Source organism: Ambystoma mexicanum, chromosome 11 (assembly GCF_040938575.1).
Source record: "Ambystoma mexicanum isolate Mex_15411 chromosome 11, UKY_AmexF1_1, whole genome shotgun sequence".
NCBI lineage: Eukaryota > Metazoa > Chordata > Amphibia > Caudata > Ambystomatidae > Ambystoma > Ambystoma mexicanum.
In genome coordinates, this window is record NC_090934.1 from 610,220,543 (window position 1) to 610,241,815 (window position 21,273).

Genomic DNA, 21,273 nt, shown 5'->3' on the forward strand with positions numbered 1-21,273 from the left:
ATGGGTGAATGATGCCCCAGAACCTTCCTCTGGGTACAAAATCAGTCCCCGAAGTAGTCAAGTGCCAGAGCTGATGGCTGTGCATCAAGCCATCCTCACTGCTCTTCAAAACCAACTTCACAAACTGGTCATAATCACTGATTCAGATTATGTACGGAACGGGTTCGTGTAGCACCTGGTTAACTGGAAAACCAGAGGCATGCTATGTGCTAATAATAAACCATTAAACACGGACAATTAATACAAAATATTGATGATCTGGTCACCTCGAATGGAATGACCATCTACTGGAAAAAGATCAAGGGTCGTTTTAAAGTAGAGGGACCTGACAAAACTGGAAATGCCTAGCTGATACAGATGGCCAAAACCGGAGCCATCCAAGGGGATCTATTTGAGATCAAGTGCCTGTTGGGGGAAATCCAGGTCACTGCTATCACTAGGTCCCAGACAAATGCTCATGATGAACTCTCAACTGCACAATGGAGTAAAGAGACCCCAGATGCTGATTTGATTATAGCTCAAAAAGGGGATCCAATAATTGGTAAATGTTATCAACACATTGAGGACCCTGAGACATTTCCCCTGACAATTACTGATTACATTGGGAAAGAGGACCTCAGAGTATTGATGAGATGTCCAAAAATGTTGCAAATCCAAGACGGTTTGTTGGTGAGGAGATCCATAACTGGCCATGACCAGTGGGTTGTCCCAACCTCATTCCGAAGCCTGATGCTAAGTCACCCCATGATGCAGCCACAGTCGGTCATTGGGGTTTCATACAACATTAAAAATCTTGCGAGAGGTTGCATACTGGCCACACATGGGGCAGGACCTCGACCAATACTTGAAGGGGTGTCTGGTGTGTGCACAATTTCAGGCAACATCACTCACACACCCTGCTCCCCTCCGAAAGAGGGGGATGACACTGCCTTGGTCAGATTTGCAAGTCGATTTTATCGGGCCCGTGATTCGCTCCTCTATGGGGAACAAGTACATGCTGACAGTAACATGCTTGTTCACTAAATGAGTGGAATGTCTCCAGGCCCCAAATTGCAAGGCAAAAACAGCAGCTGCCCTGATGATCAATCACATCTTCTCGCGTTTTGGACTACCCCAAAGGATTAGGTCAGACCGAGGTAGCCACTTCACTAGCGAAGTGATGACAAAGATGTGGGAGATACTTGGGGTCAAAAGGAAACTACACCGTGCCAACCTATTGGTGGAGTTAAGAGGTACAATAAAACTATTGTAAGCAAATTAAAAAAGTTTGTGGCAGTTTCTGGGTCAAGTTGGGACCTTCAATTACCCCGTGTCCTGTTGGCCATCAGATCTACACCTTCTTCTACAACAAAAATGTCTCCATTTGAGCTGATGGCTGCATGAAGAATGATGCTACCCCAGCATCTGCTCTACAGACCCCAAGAGCAGACCTTGATAAATGCCTCCACAATTCATGAGTATGTTGAGAATCTGAGAAAACAGCTTCAACATTAGTTTGCCTATGCTCAGCGGAATCTAGAAAGAACTGCAGACAGCATGAAGATCCACTATGATCTTAAAACAACTAAAAAGGAATATCAACTGGGAGACTGGGTCTACTTGTACAATGTCCAAAGGAACCAAGCCAAAGAGTGCAGATTCCTCCCAACTTGGTGGGGTCCTTTTGAAATTGTGGATAGAATCTCACCAGTCACCTACAAAATTTGCATGCCCAAGGGCAGTTTGACAGAAGGTGAAGACAAGTGGGTCCACATGAACCAGATGAAGAGTTGCCACCCTACCGGAAACCCAGAGGGGGGAGTTCCGGACACCTAGAAAAATTATTAAACCTTCATTGATTGCACAAAAGAAAATGAATAACTAATCACTGAAGAATAGATGGGGAATATTGCCAATTGTTAACCAAAGCAAGTGTTTTTTCCCACTGCTGACATCCCCCGAAGATGTGTGGACACAGTAGTGGGATAATGTCCATAACCATGCTATGTTCTATTTTCTAACATTGGAACTAAGAATCATCCCAAAAATCACCAAGGAGGACCACTCAGGAACCGGGAGGAAAGACCCAGGGAACCTGGTGTGCCGCTCCATACTCCCAACCAGAACCGGCGAGGACAGGGTGTCGCCCCGATCACTGACGGGAGAAGCAACTGAAGTCTCCACACGGACAGAAAAGAACATCCCAATCCCCCTAGTCCCCATCGACTGGAAGTCAAAGCCAAGTCGGGAGGGGGGGTTCTGTGGGATGTATTAACGGCACCACTCTGATAGTTATGGGGCAAGAAACAGCAACAAAGGCGCACCAAAAACCTACAAAAAACACGTCCTAAATGCACAAAAAGATGGATGCACAACCTGCCACCCATGGTGCATATGTGGTGGGATAGAGCACACATTGACCAGCAAACAAAGTGCAGAGAGAGAAGCAGCGCTTTGTAAATGAAACTCCAAAATGTGCCTACAAATGACATTTACTTTGTTGCTAAAAATTCCAAAACCCATAACACAACAAGTCTTGATTTTCAAAATCTTGCCTGCCGCTAAAATTCATGTAATCTTATGGAGCATTGCGAACATACAAAGTCCTAAATGTGAAGGGCAAAACAGTTCTTCAGAAAAACTGATTGTCTGTAAACTGACAGCCCCTGTCAAAATCTGTGTGCAGTACCCGGGGCTATCTGTGAATGACAGCTGTCAGATGAGCTCCTGATGAAACTTCAAAGTATTTAAACTAAAAGTCTGTCGGATTAGCAAACATAAAACAATTGTTGCTAAAAGGAATACAGATCTTAGTTGTGTTTTTGGTCCCACAAATTTAAAGCTAAGAAAGTAATGTATGTATGTGATTTGATGCAACAAGTTTGGTTTTTGCTGGATTTTTAATTAAGAATAAAGCTACAACCCTTTGGAAGTGGAAAAACAGGTTTCTTCCAAGAGGAGGGGAAATCCTCTCAGCAGAAACTCACTGGTAGATGATATTTGTGGGTTAGACCAGACTCTTGCCTACGGTAAGAGAATAAACAATAGAAGACCACCCTTCAGCCCTGGAAACAGAGATGTGAAAGGGGTAATAAACTGCTCCTGGAAGGAACTCCCAAGGGAGGGTGCTGCTCCTGGACTGCAGGGAGAGACAAAGGGGCAGGTCCATTTGCTGTTAAGCATGAACAATGAACAATTTTTAAAGACTCATAACTTGTGATTCAAAGTGGTGAAAAATATACAAAGGACAGATTTGTTAATCTATTTTTTGGCTGCACGTTTTAAGAGGTGGTAGAAATGTGTAACATATTGGGGACAGGAATGGCAATTTATGTGGTTTTATGTGAAGTATGTTAATGCTAAAATTGTGAAACTTTACACACACATCCCGATGGTAAACACACGCATTCGTGGAAAGTTGCAGAAAGTTTGGAAATTGTGTTCAAGGCAAAAAGGACACAATTCTGCAGAAAGGTGAAACAAGATCCCAGAGCTGCAGGATTTTGAGGAACAGATACTACATAAAATATGGAATCTTCGTGTGTGATTTGTGTTGAGGTGACCAAGGTAGAAATATGTATTTAGGATAACATCTGATTTTGAGACCAGTGGCTAAAGGGAGGTTCCTAAGGACTGTAAAGCAAACCATAAAATCTGACATCATCCGACCTTGATACAATCATTCAGATGCAAGGCAGAGATGAGGTTTTGATCCAATCCAAGTTCACCCATTTGTGATGCCATTTGAAAGGATAAATAGAGACAGCTGACAACACATAGGGACTCACTTTCCTGATTCCGGCGAAGCACTCTGATCCAGCATTCTACATCCAGCTTTAACATCCTTCCAGATCCAGATGCCAAGACTCTTGCCAGCAGTAGATAACTATTTATTTCATCAATCCTCAAATGTATTCTCGCAACCCAGTGAAGCGCTGTGGTGTGAGAAGGCCTTTTGAACTAGTATCCTGAATCTCTCTGGCTTGCTACCACAAGGCTTGTCTGAGGAACTTGCTATCCAGCTGATTGAAATACCCACAAAGAAGAAGGGCAGATCCTGTGCAAATTTGATGACCGGCCTAGCTGATCCAGTTCTGCGCCTGATGTGCTGTCCTTCCTTGACAGATCCAATCCATGACCAGAACCGACGGTCCAACTTAATAACTTATTCTGTGAGTATTAATAGGAAGAACAGTGAACCCAGAATATATCTGCATTGTATGATCCCAATCTCAAACCCATCCGTTCTTTAATTCAGAACCATACTATTGCTAGAACTATCTTTGCACTTACTCTTTTCTCATCTGTGTCATTAAACCCTACCTTCTTATTGATTTGATTAAGAAAACAGTGCGATCGGCCCGTTATTGCGAAAATCGCGCAAGGAAGAATTTTGCCGTGAATTGAAATTCTGAGATGTTTTACACGTGTGAAATAGCTTTAACTTGTTTCCTACTTGGACTTTGATATTTCAAATGTTTTCTTTTGACTAAATCTTGGTTTGTGATTGTGTGCAACTGTTCAAAGTGGCTCCCATAGGAATGTATAATAATTTAAGTACTTTTGACCAAATTTTGTGTTTTTGCTCAGTCAATTCCAAAGACAATTTCAAAGCCATACTGACACCTGAAAAGTCAATTCCGTTTTTCTCTTGCATTTGAAGGGGGAAGGTGGGAGTGATATTCTGTTTGATTTGTGTTGTTCCTGAATACCTGCTCTCTCCTCACATCTATTTAATTACCTATTGGGGGGTTGAGGGGTGTTGCGGGGGAACACCTGACCATAGTGCCATCTGTTCTAGACCAACTCAACAGTAATCTTTTCTGTGCTGCATTACTTGATTCCTAGTGTATTAAAGATATTATTCAGTGTTTCTGTCACCCCATTGGTTGTTGCTACCTATTAAAATATATTGTGATTTGAATTCTAAATACATAAATAAATATTTACCTTTGCAAACTAGCCTGATTCCTGGTTCAGTGTGACCGGTTGGGGGTCTCAGGAGAAGGGTGTGATATGAGTGGTATATCGTTCAGAATATTGAACTTATAGATAAAAATAATTAAGAGTTTCATTTGCGCACTACATGCTGGGCGTGACTTGGGTGTGTGCCAGATTGAAATCACTTACATTAGAAACACACATCTTTCAATATTCAGTCACATACTTAACAGCATGCCCCATTTCATTCTGGATGTGCTTCTCCAGTAACAAAAACTGTAGTTCTCTTGGTTTGCCGATTATAAATGCAGTAGTGCAAAGAAACATATCGGCCTATCATCTCCTGAAAAATAATTGTGGCCTACCAAGAAAACCAAAGTGCTTTATATTGTCAAGGTAATTCTTATAATTAATAAGGGTGCAATGTAAATTAATAATACTAGCTGTACTCTGCACATCACATGACGATCTAGGCATAGTTATCAGTCTCTCTCTCTACATCTATCTCTCACTGGATTTGACTGGTTATTTATAACACGCTTAATACCCAGAGGTTTCTAAGCGCAGACCCGGGTTCGAACCTGTGTTGCTCTATGTCCTCTTGTTTCCAAGGCGAGCACGCTGCCCCTGAACTATCCTCCTGAGAAATAGCTCAGGGGCTATGGATGAGAGTTGCATTGTGAGGTGCATATTTCTTGGACCTTGTACTGTCGTAACTGACAGCAGTGTTACCATAGAAAATACACAGATATCATAAAGGAAGGGGGCAAAAGGCCCTCTGTTTTTTTATGTTTTTTTATGGTTAAATGTAGAGTGAGAGCAGTAGTGACAGAGGCATCTCATAATGTGGAGACAGGCTTGGTATTGTGTACACCTTTATTACTATCACCTGTGTCCTGCAGGAATGCTGCCAATTGAGGTCATATTGTCCTTCTGAGGGCAGCTGTGGGGGATGTGGGTAGGTTCTATGGGTGGTGCTTTAAGTTCTGACAACTTGTAATGGACCGGAGACAGCAAGGTATACAGTTGTGTTTGATATTATATATTATTGTTAATTATTAGTGTGTGTGCATACTGTGACAAATGCACAGCTTCAACAGGACTACCCACCAATCAGGGACCAGCACAGCATGCAAAATAAAACATTGCCTTGGTGCTCAAAGAATAATCTGATTATTGGTTTTAGTCTGGGCTAAACCTTTTTCAAGAAGGAAGGGCATTTACGGAGACCAGAGAAGCTCTTATAACAAATAAATTATATAATCGGGCTAACATTGGCAACTGTCCATTATTGTAGTGCTTATTTCTAATGATTACAGCATATATTGTAGTAATAATAAAAACATTGCACATTTGTTTCTGAGTAAAACTCATTATGAAAACCTAGAATAGCAATTTACATTAGTTTCTGATGTGTTTTAAATCCAAGACGGAGAGATGATACACAATATTGTACTTTTTGTAATGCATCTGTCAAACGGAAAAAGCACTAATTGCACCAATGAGGTTTCCTGGCTGCTTTGCATGAAATCCCAGAGCATTGTGGGAACATAACAACCATAGGTCTTTTTATGAATAACATTGCTATGATGAAAGGGTTGTTTGCTTGAATATTTGATACATGGTGCACGCTGGGGCTTGGTGTTTGTCATATTTCACAGTACTCATCCTAACATTAAAGTTACTTTAAAAACAAAACATTTAAATGCATTCGTATGCACTCAGACTGTGGATCGTATGCACTCAGACTGTGGATGTAAAGATAGAATGGTTGCCATGTGTCGCTCCATTGATGTCTAACAGCCCAATTTAGCCAGCATATTATATGGAGTTTTTAGAGGAGATTCTGCTGCACAGCCATCCATAGAAAATATATGTAAGCTGAGGGCATTGGAAGGAAGGATCGACTTGAAACTCCAGTGGCTGCTCGCTTCACAGACGAGTGATGCAGCTTCTGTTCCTCCAGCTCTGTGCAATGATGCATGTCTGACCTGATAGGAACCAATTTTCTAAACCACATTTCTAAAGACACCTGCATTCATTGAAAACATGTCATGCATGCACAGGCAATATAACCCTGTTGAATGAAACAACCCAACAGAGTCAGGTGTACTGGGCTATTGACTGCCTTATAAGGTTATAGTGGAGCTAACATAGTGGTGCTATGTGTCAATGAAAAAACACAAACATAGAAAAGTATGTCCAAACCATCTCAAGCATAGCACCTACTTCTTTCTATACCTGTGTGAAGACCATGAAATCCAGCACCTTGGTCCTGTTGCTCCTTCAATTCCCACTGACATTAACTGTCAAACATTAACTCACTGACAACCTCTGGCTACTTATATGCACACACCAAAGGGACACACATGCTCAAACACTGTCCAGATTTACGCCAGATCACACTCACACAATTCACCACACATTGTTTCTCTATCCAGGCCCATGGATAGAAAGGATGAATATAAAATAGGGTAACCCTGCGGAAAACACATACTTGTCTTCTCGTATCCTAGATATATAGGAGCTTATGGGCACATTGAAATTTGGTTTTTCCTATGTGCGTGCATCAACACAGCCAGATACAAAATCCACCTCTCCCCTTTTCCCTCTAACCTTGCACTGTTTTGCAGGACTCTGCACAAAGAGGCCACCCAAAAATGGCAGATTATCTGCTTTGCAAGACCACATTCATTTACTGGCAGATCCTGATAGGCATATTCTGTGGCCATACCCAATGCTTAATGTTCCTGTGGCATGCCCTTCAACCATGCACTGTGCACAGCGAGCCATCCTGCAGTACACAGTGTGTCTGGCTCGCTGCCATGCCCAGCAGTCATTGCGCCCCTAGCATGGCATTTGTTTATGCCTATGGCACATTGAGCCTACCCCCTGTCCATTGTGGTCATGGCCTTTGGCTATGCGATTGACACATGAACATATCTGTCAACTTTGTGGCCAAGGTTGATGTCAATCGCTCTAACAGTTTCTGTGTTGCACATTGTTACACATTCCTTATTGGAAGTTGAATTGGTGATGTTTTGTGTTAACCCTATAACTTTATCCTGTATCCCAAGATACACCGTTATAAAACTTTCCAAACATAATCCGAGTGGGTATATCTTTAGAAGGTTATTGCATAGTTCTGTCAATTTAGCCAAACTTAAATGGGAAAGGGATGAAGTGGGGTATTAAAGGGGTATTAAAAGTTGGGAACCTTCCTCGAGGTACAACCATAACATCCTTAGACCAGCAACAAAGTAACTAATATCTTCCCAACAAATGCTCACATCTGTCCAGATACAAGATAATTTGTAAAAGACATAGTGATCTGCAATACATCAAGACCCTTCTTTAATATGGTATTGCAAGACATAGTGAAGATTACAGACTCTGGTTTCCATCTCGCTGCTGAACATACTTCTTGGAAGATGTGGGGAACAAAGCACGATTGCTCATGATTTATCTCTTATTTTGACCTTAATCATCAGACTAATGATATTAAGAAAATTAACATTGTGTGCTCCTCTTACATGACAGCAATGGCCTTCAGGGGCGTGGATAATATTTGTCTTTGAAAGTAAGATATAGGTACTACGGGGCTGTTCACTGCAGTTTGTGGTTTGGTTATGTGGCATCTATTGCATGTGTAATGGGCATATCTTATATGATATATTGAAACATTCTTCAATATCTCTGTATACATGAACGTATGAATCACATTGTAATACAATACCATCAATAAACAAAACAATCAATGAATGGAAAATGTATTGTGCACCTCTGAACTCCATAGTTATGCCCCTCTGGGTTGAACTTCATAAAACGTTCCAAAATATTAAATGTTGACTATACATGTCAGCTGTGAATGTTTCATGTTGTTCAGATAATGGGGGCCAAATGTCTAACTCTGCAAATATGTCGTTTTCCTGTGACCCATTTTCTCTCCAAAAGTGTGACAAATCCTTAGATGTCACTTTTCCCCAAGGGGGGGGAGGGGCTTCCCATGATGCCAGGGAGGTGATGCTGCTACCTAATAGCCCTGTGGGGGTGGTACACAGTGGGAGGATCTTATGGGGAGAAACTCTGCCTCTGGGAAAAAGGACGACCATATAGGGAGAATGACCAGACACCTGACACCCTACAGACCGCCCTACTCTGTATACCCCAACCTTTTCCCAAAACTTCCACTGACCTGCATTTCTGTAAATCTGAAGGGTTAACAACTATTGAGACGAGGAAGAGTAGGAACTACTTAAGGGAGAACTATTATACAGGTACTGCGATGAGGAACAGTGAAGAGCACCAACAAGAATTTAGATGAGCAGTGTAGTCATCAGTGCTCATTCACAACAAAAAGGAATGAAGTTCTTACACTATTGTCAAGCCCTCCCAGGTGTAACCAGAAGTTCAGCTGTCCCAAGAGGAGCCGAGAGCAGTGTGGCAAGTCGGCACCTGGGAATGGAAAGTGGCTTTAGACCAGGACACTATCAGGAAGACAAGGGTGTTGTTGGAAGGTCAAACGACAAAGGACCTACCCGAAAGCAGCCAAAGCAGCAGAACGACCATCGGGAAAGTGGAGAATGAGCAGTGCGAAGCAGATATGAGAAGGGAACATCATCTGAAGCTGCAGAGCTGCCGAAGAGAGAAAACCAGATGAAGAAGTGAACAAGTCAAAACCGAAACCCCAGAGCAGACCGGAGCCTGCCGTCAGAATCCCGAAAGGTAAAGGGATATAGGGGCCAACTGATGAGGATGAAAGGGGATCTTGGGAATCAGGCGGCAGTAACCCAATACCCTATATAAAGAACTAATCAGGACAATAACTCCTGAGTGGAGACAGGAAAGAGAGGATACCCGAGGGAAGGGTTTCCCAAACTGGGATGGTAACATATACCCCGATCTTAAAAAGGGAATACAAGAAAGAGATGTCATTTGAATTATTTTTAAGAGTAGCCTGCATTTGGGCTGGGATCTTTTAACGGAGCAGTACTGTGAGATCTGTGCATTGATTGGAATTAGTCCTTGGTCAGGTGTTGAAAGAGCCATGGCAGTACTTGGCAGGTGAGTAAACCAAGTTTGCCTGACTAGCCAAATAGAAAATTATGGGCCTGGGACCTGCACCCAGGAGAAAAGAATGATACAAGCAATCTTCTGCATGGCAGTACCTGGCAGGCGAGTGAAGTCTGCCATATCACAACAGTAGAGCTAGATGGGTCTTGGGCCTGCACCCACATTAAGAGGGTAATACAAGTCATCTTCCTCATGGGAGTACTTGATAGGCGAGTGAACCAAGTCTGCCCAAATCTGGAGACAGCGAAGCCTGGGTTGGGGGACCTCAAAGTGAAAAGCTGAAAGTGTTAACTTATCTAATGAAAGCAGAGATCAGGGCAGGGAAGAGAGAGAACCTTCAGCAATACACGCAACCATATTCAGCAATATTTTGGTGCTAGACTGCCACTGGGCAGGACAAAGACTGATATGCTGGAAAATATCTTCTCTGTGAAAGGGACAGTGAGCTAAAGACTTGGTAGAGTCTCTCCCAGATGTTACTCACCCAAGAACAGGTCATTGGGCTGTGTTCGTGCTGGTAGAGAGATTCCAAGACCCCACCTTGTTTTGCATAAATTAACTTTGGGTCTCACCCTAAGTTAAAAGGGCAATCCAGACGTGGACCCCTTGCTCACTGTTCTTAGAGAGGCACAGCTTCACCTCACTGAGGATGCCCAACAAGGCTGAAAAACATTTATGGGGTTGCTGTTGGTACTCTTGTTCAGGGGAGAATTGCCTAGTATTTCGGTGCTGGACTACCCCTGGGCAGGACAAAGACTGATATGCAGGGAAATTTCTTCTCTGTGAAAGGGACAGTGAGCTAAAGTCTTGGTAGAGTCTCTCCCAGGGGTTTCTCACCCAAGAACAGGTCATTGGGCTGTGTTCGTGCTGGTAGAGAGATTCCCAGACCCCCCTTGTTATGTACACTTATTAGCTGACATCAGTGTTCCTCTGAATCTCTCATCTTCGTCCCAGTACTGATGGAATTATGGGACTTGAAAGCCCTGCCAACAAACGTACTTTTTCAAACCTTTTCTGCATTACTGATTTGATTTCCGCTCTCTACAAGTATCATCCCCATTATTCATCAGTCTTGTTTGGAAAGAGGAATAAGGCTTTCTAGGATTTTGGTGGTTATTATTCACACCCTTCCTTTCATTACCCCTTTTGGAGTTAGGGAAGTTTCTAGCTCTATGGGTTCGAGAAGGGGTTTTATTCATTTTTAAACTACAGGAGTTATGGCGGATTTCACCCACATTAAGGTGTTCAACAGGTGGAACAACTAGTTTATTGTGGCAAAAAGCAATTATATATTTTAGCAGTTCTTATATCTCTTCCATTGAGGAAGGCAAAAACTCTGTCTCAACCCTTCAGGTTCATCTCATTTCCCTGAGCCTTTTTTCCTCCCACGTTATCCTCCCACAGAACATCACCCCCAAGGTCATGTCAGGGAATGTCTGCTTTCCCTTGCAACCTGGGAGGAGACTTTAGGCAGGGGTTTAGTGAGGGATATGTAGAATTCATAACAAATCATAATGGTGCAAACCATCACCTGGTAGCAGAATGCTCTGGACATATAAGCCAAAATTAGGCTTTGGTATGGTGGCCAATAGTTTACAAAATGATCAAAATCCACATCTGATGTGTAGCACAGCAGTCTGAATGTTTTGGGCTCAGACCAGCTATGAGAGGTGATGTGAGTTACCGGCACCTGACTGTCTGCATTCCAGTGAATGGGGCAATAGACAGGTTGCCTGCCTCTGCTGATTCTCTGGGAGATCTCCCGGGGACCACGCTTCAAAGAGGCAATTAAGCAATATGACCCGAGGAGGGGGGCAATTACCAGTCAGGTAATACTCTGTGGGCTAAAGTTAGAAGCTTTAAGGGAGCCCCGGGGGCATTAACCGACCAGTAATGGCCCTCCTCCTCGGGTCATATTGCCATTAGTGCCTGGCACATCATACCGGGTCGTAATTGCAATTTTTCTTGAGCCAAGAAACAGCGCTGCAACCGTTTCTCGACTTGAGAAAAAAAAGCAAAGAAATGGCCCCCTGGGTTTGGGGAGAAGGGACTACACAAAATCCCTTCTCCCTTCCCATGGCGTCCATTAAAACCAATGCAACAAAAATACACAAAAATGTGCCCATCATGGAAAAGGAAAAGGGACTACACGTAGTCCCTTTTCCCTTTCTATTGCGGCCAGTCGCAGAAAACACTCCTGATACCGCATACGATCGAAGCCTTCTCAGGCAGGTAAGGCCCAGGCGAGGGCCAATGAGCTTGCATTTTACAAGCTCATTGACCCTTGCCGGATACTAATTACATATAAGACTCTGCCTCACGATAGGGGGTTGCACGCCCGAGAGAATTTGAAGCTGCAGGCTAAAAAAGGGTTACAGTTAGAACAGTAAGGGAGCACAAGTGAGTGTGCGGCAGCTTTCCTCCATTTGATTCTCTGTTGACCTTTCCCTCCTTTCTGTCCCTGCCACTTCTTACAGAACAAGGTACTTTTGGTATGACATTAGGAGGCAAGGATCACGTGTCTCAAAGAAAGGGATTGGACCACTTAGATCAGGCTTTCTTTCATCCAGTCTTATGCAGCCTTTTACCTATAAAATAGGGGGTTTCCACTCCTTCTTTGATTCACTTTTGGACATTCAAGGCCATCAGAAATCATTTGTTTGGACTCTGTTGGGAAAGCATTCCTTTCCAAGCCCTTTGCCAGAGGTGAAGATGGGTGTTTCAGGGCAGAGGAAAGGTCTGCTCCTTACGCATCTCCAGGGAACATTAGATCTGACTTTCCTGAGGACCGAAGCCTGCCCCTCTGTTAGCAACCCTACTTAAGTGGGGAGAGCAGAGGCTGAAAGGGACTCACCTTGTCCAAGAGCCCCCATGCAGTGGGCTTTGCAGCATTCAAGGGGAATGGTTCTCCTGTTTTTCATTGCTCAAATGAACTCGAACTGCCTCAGAACCATGTTTTCTGATTTTGAGTATCCAGGACCCATGATGCTGCTTTGGCACTCACCTTCGAACTAAGAACCAATGTTGCTGAATTATCAAACCAGCTCACCTCTGCATCACCCAGGGAGAGCCTTGTCACCTGTCCAGCTGGAGCACCAGAGCATGGTGCATGCTACTTCAAACCAGCACAACAAACCAAGCATCAAACTGCCAGGACTTACCATTGCACCTCGGCTCAAACTGCTGCATCATTGCTTTACTCATTGACCCAAAGCATTGGTACTCATTGGTTCGAACCACACTCAATCGTCAAACTGGTCCTGGCGATCCATCAAGCTGCATTTTGGTTCAGAGAAAGATACCTGAAATATGAAAACCTCAGGAGCTAACTTCACCTTTCTTGGAATGTTGGGTGGCATGCTGAGAGCCTTTCAAAACAGACTACAAATTGCTACGATGCTGCAGTCAATCAGCCCCACTAGTGCTTTTGCCCAACAGGGCAACGTCAACCGGGCAACATACTTGTTGGTTGCTTTAGGATGAAGCCATAGCACCAGGGAGAAATGGACATGGAGAATAATGAAAGGGACTCGGGCATGCCATTATAATAGGGTGTAGATGTTAAGATTTTGATGAGGTGTAAAATTCTCCTCACAAGTGGAGAATGTTTATGTTGGTTCCCTCTGTCTTGATTTGCTTCTTTGTTGATTGTTTTCTTTCTTTCTTATTCATTGCTGATCTTTTTCTACTTGACTGTCTGTATGTGCATACATCCCCTGATCCACCTATCTGTTCAATTTTACACATACCAGATTTGCAGCAAATGTTTTATTTGAAATAGTGGATTCATTTTTGCAAGCACTTTTCGTTACCCGGGAACATGTCAGATTTCCTAAACAGCAAATAAATCCTCAAGTGAGCAAAGGATGAGTGAAAACGGGAATAGGTGGAGTCATGCAAAAACTGCTTTGAGGATAGTAAATGTAACACTAGCGCGCAAATTAGTTCTAGAAAATATAGTTGTTTTCTCTCAATTTAAGGTACATAATTGCTCCATGACATATTCCCTTGATGGTCTGTGGAACTGGTGCTGGAACATCTACTTCCCTTGTTCAGTTTGGCGGGTCCAACCAAGATTTTTGAATGTATGCATCTGGCTGGTAGATGATAGCAAGCCTGAGCTGCCAGGCAGGTGTGTACCTTTTCCCAGAAGGTTCAGGGCCTTGTGCATATTGATATTAAGACATCTTCTTTGAAATCTTGTACGTATTGTTTGCTTGTTTCCAAACATGCACAAGGCAATGCAAGAAAAAGGATAATAATTTAACAACGTTGTGGTAGGTGCTTAATGTTTAAGTGGGTGCTTAGCCGTTGACTCAGCATAATTGATGTCACGATACAAATAGCAAATCATTGCCAGCATAATACGTAATTGTATTTCAGTCATTGGAATTTAAAATAATTGTTCGTTGATCACAAGTGAATCTATAGCATATTTTCCTAACACCTGCTCCCTAATATTCTTTTAATTGTAGGGTATAACTTTTGTGCTGGAGGGCCGAGATGCGGTGAGAATTCAGAATGCAAAAACTGGAACACCAAAGCGACCTGCGAGTGCAAAAATGGGTACATCGCACTCCAGGGAGACGCGACTGATTGTGAAGGTAAGTAGAATTTTGACACATTGTGTTTGATAAAGTTTACCCTCTATTCAAAAGGTGACATCAAATAATGACCACGGCATTCGAAAATCTGTAGTTTCTGTTGATCGGAAGAAATGTTCAATTCACAAGTGTGTGCCTGCACAAATAGAGAGAATGCAGAAAGACTGCAGAGGCCTCAAATACACATTAAGCTGGTCCAGCAGAATGCAATGATTTAGAAAGTTGGTATTTTGTTTGGCCAAAGGTTGGCGTTGTTGCTGTTTCGTGCGAATCACTAAGGTGATGTGTGTACAGTTCCCTGATAAACTTACAATCTGTTACATGTAATACTTAGAATCCATGCCATGGTGCTTTAATAGACACCAGATTGTCCATGGACGGTGGCTGTGTTAAGACATTCTAATATGCGCATTCTGTCTACTTTCTAGAATATCAAGATTGGTAAATGAACCCCTTTTGGTCTCGGAGAGGTGAATCGTTTATTTAGATCGATGCTTTCTTTGCACCGGTATGCCATGTTCTCTTTTGCTGATAGCTATGTGTGTGCACTGGTATGTTTGGGCGAGTGCTCACTTTGTTGGGGGATCATGCAATATTTGTTTAAGAAGAATGTTACATTTAAATGTCTAGGAGAATCAGTTATCCATGTGAATCGGGGGTCCAATAATCGTTTTTGGACAGTCTTGGTTGTTTTCTGAAACATCTTTGATCATTTGGACGAAAATTTGTTTTTGTTTTTTGTACTTTGTTGATTCCCATGCCCCCCACCCCACCTTGTCTTGGGGAGCCTGGAAACACTTGTGTATAAGCGCCATACAAATGTCCAATAACATAAAATAAAAAAATGTGGGAGAAATACGATTCTTGTTTGTGGTGAATTCGTGTTTACTGTTGTAGTTATGAATCACATTTTGGCAACTGTTGCTTGGTGAAAATCTACAATGGGAAATTCTGACAAATTAATTTCAAATCATGGAAAATGTTATACTTATTTATGTGGTATTTATTTGTAGACAGCCAAATGCTATATTGTTGGAGATCTGATAGATATGTTTAGGGCTGAGCAAGTAGAACGAGCATTGGCAAAGCCAACGTCTTTGAATTTTGTATAGACAACAGTCAGGCATTTAGAGACAATGGGCCTCTTTACGAGGAGGGCGGTAAGGGGTTATCGGTGCTGGTAAAGGTGCCGGAGCCGTTAACCCCATAACGCCCTATTACGAGGTCTCACGAGGGGACAAGCATGCTAACAACGGGCCCGTCATTAAAGGGCCCGTTGTTAGCATGCTCCCCATTCCCAATTGAGCCCTATAGGGGCTCAAATGGGAATGGGGATGGGCGTGGTCCGGGTTCCCTGAATGTGGAAATGCCGGGCCCTCCAAAGTCGGATTGGCCCGGTATTTCCCCATTCAGGGACCACGGACCCGGACCCGAGTTTGGAGGCAGCCATCCCCTTATTAAGGGCATGGCTTCCTCCAAACTCGTAATGAGGCCCAATGATGTGATAAATTCCAAACATTTGTCAACGTTTCTCACCTTATGACCAGATAAAACCCCCACTTGCCATGATATGGCCGGGAAGGTATTGCTGTCATATGTTCAACATCACTGGCAGTTATTGCTGTTACAACTCTACTACTGACAGCACTGCACTCACAACGCCACAAGGCGTTCCTGTGCAGTACAATGTGTGCTTGCTGCTTTTGAATGACAGTGTCACAATTTGTGCAGGAGTGGTGAGCAATTACTCATAAATAGGTTCACTCAACACATTACAACCAACGACTTTAGAACTGCACCAGTTTTAAAAGTGTTCACGAAGTTAGAATAGGTGGCAGGGCTTTCTTGATCTGAAAGCAAACATGTGTCACACGTGCTACCAGAGATGGTCATTTCATCTTTTGTAGGCACCTTATGACGTGGGTGCTGTATATGGATTCACACACTGCCCTTAGAACTGGTTTGTTATAGTTGCTTGAGTCCTTTGAAGCGCCATTAGTGTCATCATAAGAGAGAACTAAGACAACACTTTGATGGTGTTCCAGCACTGTATACACATGAACAGTCACCAACCAAGAAGCACCCTTCAATTACGAGTTTATAAATCTAACAACCTTGATCTTTTGTACGTAAAAGTCCTTTTTTATTGGAACAGCGAAAATGTACACTATGTAATGACAATCTGGTATCTCATTGTGGCTCTGCTGTCTGCCCACCTGTCTCGTCTCCGCAATACAAATTGCAAGCACTGCTAGACTTGGACAACCATACTGCCAGATTTTGTGCTGTTGTTATGACTCTTTCAAAAGTATGTAATTATTTGGTGCATTGATCCATTGGTCAACTTTGCTTGTTTTCCCAATATTCCAAAATACTGAACATTCCTCTTAAGGTATGACAGTAGAGTATTAAACACGTCTTACACAAGCAGTCCGATAGTAAAAGGATATAATTTCAATGAAAGATATCATTGGACTCGGGAGGATAGCTCAGGTGCAACATGCTTTTTCTGGAAGCAAGGCACACAGTGCCACACAAGTTCGGATCCCCGGGTCCGTGCTTAGGAATCTCTGGGTATTAAGTGCATTATAAATAACCAATTATTTTAAAAACATTATAATAATTAGTGATGTGCCAAAATCATTACACTGAAACGCTGTGTGCTTCTGACTGCAGTCTCCACGCCAAGAAATGCAGATGCTCCTTTTTTTCAAATGAGAAACAAAGAAACTGTGTTGTAGTTTCACATGCACCTGCGTACTCCAACTACAAAATTCAAAGATCCTGGAGCATTTACATCGGTGCACTTGCTTTGTCATAGCAATTGTTGCTCTCTGCTTGGGCACATTTCAATGTATTCCTTTTCTAAAAGCTCTAAAAGCTCCCTTGAATCAGATAAATTGGACTCAATGGAACAGTCCTGGACCTACTTAAAGTGTTCTGTAAACAAGAGACGTTTGGCAATAGAGTAACATTGCACAACACGTTGCTTGCTTTAGGACAGCTCCACGGAAGAGCAAACGCAGATCGGAAAAAAGCATCACTAATAGTGTTTGTTATTGTTGTGTTTATTATCCATCTAAATAATTAACATCACACTGTTTTTCATAATAACTCATATTGCATAACATGCATTCTTAACTCTATACAACTAGGATACGTCAGTTGTACATAACACACTTTTCTTATATCCAAGAAATGCGTTTACACTTCATTGAAAGTGTAGTACATACAACTTATTTTGCTAGCTATAACTTCAAGACTACATCTTCATTAAAAATTCAATAAAGCACAAACTTCATTTAGTAATCACAGACACCAGATTGCTATTCCTCATTTCACAACTTTACACAAGCAAGACAAAAGGCAACATTCTTGGCTTGGTAAGTAGTTGTATTTTTCTGTTGCTAAAATAAATAATCATTCACAAAAATGGCGTACAGCCCAACCCTACCAAGGCCTGGCAATATTAATGATAGGGATATCTCTGACACAAAAGTGGTGACTCACTCAGACACATGAGCATGCCGCCAAACAAGACTCAAGGTCTATATATCCGACATGCCAAGCCTTTCTGCCTATAGCCATGATTTATGCACAAAATTAGATTGCAATTTGGACTACTTAAGTCAACCAAAATCAATGAATTGAGGTTGGCAGGATACCAACAATACACATGTATAAGAGGAGTAATATAAAATTAGTTTCAGTGGGGATTATTTTTATATTTTATTTATACATTACTGAATCGTCAGATCGACGAGCCATAACATCATCAGTTGAATCAATCTGACAGCTTATTGATACAGTCTCATTATTATTTGAGGGACTCTCATGTTGAGTTGGCGTCTGGATCTTTTTGTGAAGAACTTTGTGTTAATTGCATGCTGCTGCTTGGATATTTGCATACTATTGAAAGAAAACATATTGTATACTTGGACGAATGTAATGGCCTATGCATGTTCCCAAAAGGAGTCTGATCCTGTCCCTATGTGACTTTGTCATAGATTATCTTTGAGTGTAGACCTTGATGTACCTGTCTGCTTCATGGAATGTAGGACCAACACTATCTAGTCAATGCTAAACACACAGGGCCCGATTCGTGCAAGTAAAAACAAGTAGCGCGAGGAACGCCCACAACACGCCCTCAAGCACACTGACTGAAATGCTACCAAAAGGCATGCGCCACCCTTGGCCCAGCATCCAGTACCCTTGTGAGAAAGCGTGCCTCACCTCGCAAGCCCAGGCTGCACCCCTGTGAAATTGTGTGTCTCATCTCACAGGTCCAGGCTGCACCCCAGTGAAAACACAGGTCTCCCCTTGGAAGCCCAGGCTGCATCCCAGCAAAAACACGCACCTCACCTCACAAGTCCAGGCTGCACCCGAGTGAAAACACAGGTCTCCCTTCACAAGCCCAGGCTGCACCCGAGTGAAAACGCAGGTCCTCCCTTGCAAGCACAAGCTGAACCCCAGTGAAAACAAGGGTCCTCCCTCACAAGCAAAGGCTGCACCCCAGCAAAAATACGGGTCTCATCTCATAAGCACAGGCAGCCCCCGCCCAGACTGGACACCCCCCCACAGGCAGACCCCTCCAAACAGGACACCCCCCCAGAGGCAACCCACTCCAGGCTGTACACCCCCCACAGAAAGCCCCTTCAGTCTGTGCATCCCTCTAGGGAGCCCCTTCCAGACTGCACACCCACCACAGGCAGCCCCAGTGCAGACTGGACACCCCCACTGGCAGCCCCCTCCAGACATGACACCCCCCCAGGCAGATCCCTGACAGTCTCCCACAATACCGGTGCAATGCAATGTCTGCAGCTCAACTGAATTTACGTGTTATGACAACACCAACATGTACTCTACAAATACGACCAACTGGAAGCATGGGAGGTCTGTGGGATGTTTTGACCCACTTTTGCTCTGCCATGCGGCATCACTGTCTTCTGATGGTGCCAAAAATGGTAAAATGGCCGCAAAACCCTTGTGCGTGCCAAAACCTCTCAAAATCGCACTTTGCAAAGCACAAAAAGATGGCTGCCCAATCTGCCATGCATGTTATCAGTGGTGGAACAGAGATCTCCCTCCTGAAACATGTCACTGGCCTCCACAACATGTGAAAATGGAGCACAGAAGGAAAAAGCAGTGCTTTACTAAAGGAAACCACAAAATCTTGCTTTAAATCACTGTTTCTTTGTTGCTGAAACTGCAGAATGACGGTAAAAACACACTCAAACTTCCAACATTTTTGCTGGGTGCTACAATTCACATCAAGGGATTTCCACAGCAAAAGTGGCCTGTCTGTGAATCTGTCAACATCTGGGTGCAGTACCCTGGGCCGCCTGAATGGCAGCTGTCAGTAGCCTGCCTGATTAAACTTTAAACATGTATAAACTGAAATTAAATGATTTCAATCTAAGAGGCCTGTTATTGAGAATAACTCATCTTGTAAATGTTTTGATTCCAAGGTTTAAAATCTTGAATACGTATTTAGCTGTGATTTGATCCCACAAGTTTGTTTTATGCTAAGGGAAAATTCAACAGAAGTAACAATTAAAGTAAGCTGGCTAAAGCAACCAAACTAGAATAACAGCTTTCCTCACAGAGGCAAGGCCTCCCCTTCCACCAGGAAATCACACCAAAGCGATAATCATAGGGTTTGGGAAGAACCTGATCTGCAGTGGGGAAGGAAACAATGGCAAACTGCAAAGCAGGAAATTCTAGATGTGAGGACAGTCATAAAATGGCTTCTGCCAAGAGAACAGGGAGGAGACTGCTTCTGAACTGAAGGGAGACAAAAAGAGGCAGACCTGAACAGCTATCTGTGGCTGAACATTCACAAGGAATAATTTGTTTAAAGACTTCTAGCTTACCACTTAAAATTGTCAAAAATACAAAAGTAACAGAATTGTAAATCTAAAGTTTGGTTGCACATTTCAAGAAGCGGAAAGATCGTGTGACATGTTCTGGAAAGAAACGGCAGAAAATGTGATTTTACACCAAATATATTTCTGCTAGAAGTATGAAACGTTATACACTTATGCCCATGTTATATGTGCACACTTATAGAAATTTGCTGATAAATTGGACATTGTGTTCCTGATGAAAAGGGCGGAATTCAGTGAAAAGCAGACACAAGATCCCACAGTGACTGGGTTTTGAGGAGTAGCTGCTACACAAAATGTGTAATCTGTATATGTGATTGTTATAGAGGTTACTCACGTGTAAATATGTCTTGTGTCAAAAGTAGATTTTGTGTTCAAGAGGCTATGGGTGGACTCTAAGCCTCATAAACCCACACCATAAAGGTGACACACTGTTTATCTCCTCCTATCCAGGCAGAGAGGAGACTCTCACCAATCACCTGTCAAAGGGGCAAGCTTAGGCTAAACCAGCACACACATCCCTATATTATAGCATAAATAGAGACAGCAGAGGGCAGATAAAGATAGACAGATTCACTCACTATCCAATGCTGGCGCAGCACACTTCTGCTGAACTTTCCATCTTCCTTGCTCCAGAATCCAAAAAACTTGGCAAAGCAGAAAGGCCTACTGCAGAGCTGAATCATTTTCAGCTAAGCCTCAAATTCCAGAACCAAATCCCACAATTCTAAGGGGAACCAAAAGACAGCTGGGCTGCGCTGTACTGCTTGCCTGCTGAAAATACATTTCAT

The 21,273-nt window shown here is 42.9% G+C and overlaps 1 protein-coding gene across 1 annotated transcript in view; it reads left to right on the forward strand.

Moving 5' to 3' along the window:
• Positions 1 to 21,273, forward strand: part of NELL1 (neural EGFL like 1) — a 6,602,686-nt gene that overhangs the window by 2,140,542 nt on the left and 4,440,871 nt on the right. Inside the window, exon 12 of the mRNA XM_069623485.1 lies at positions 14,469 to 14,597. Coding sequence (XP_069479586.1) covers positions 14,469 to 14,597 — 129 coding nt within the window. The remainder of the gene's footprint in view (positions 1 to 14,468; positions 14,598 to 21,273) is intronic.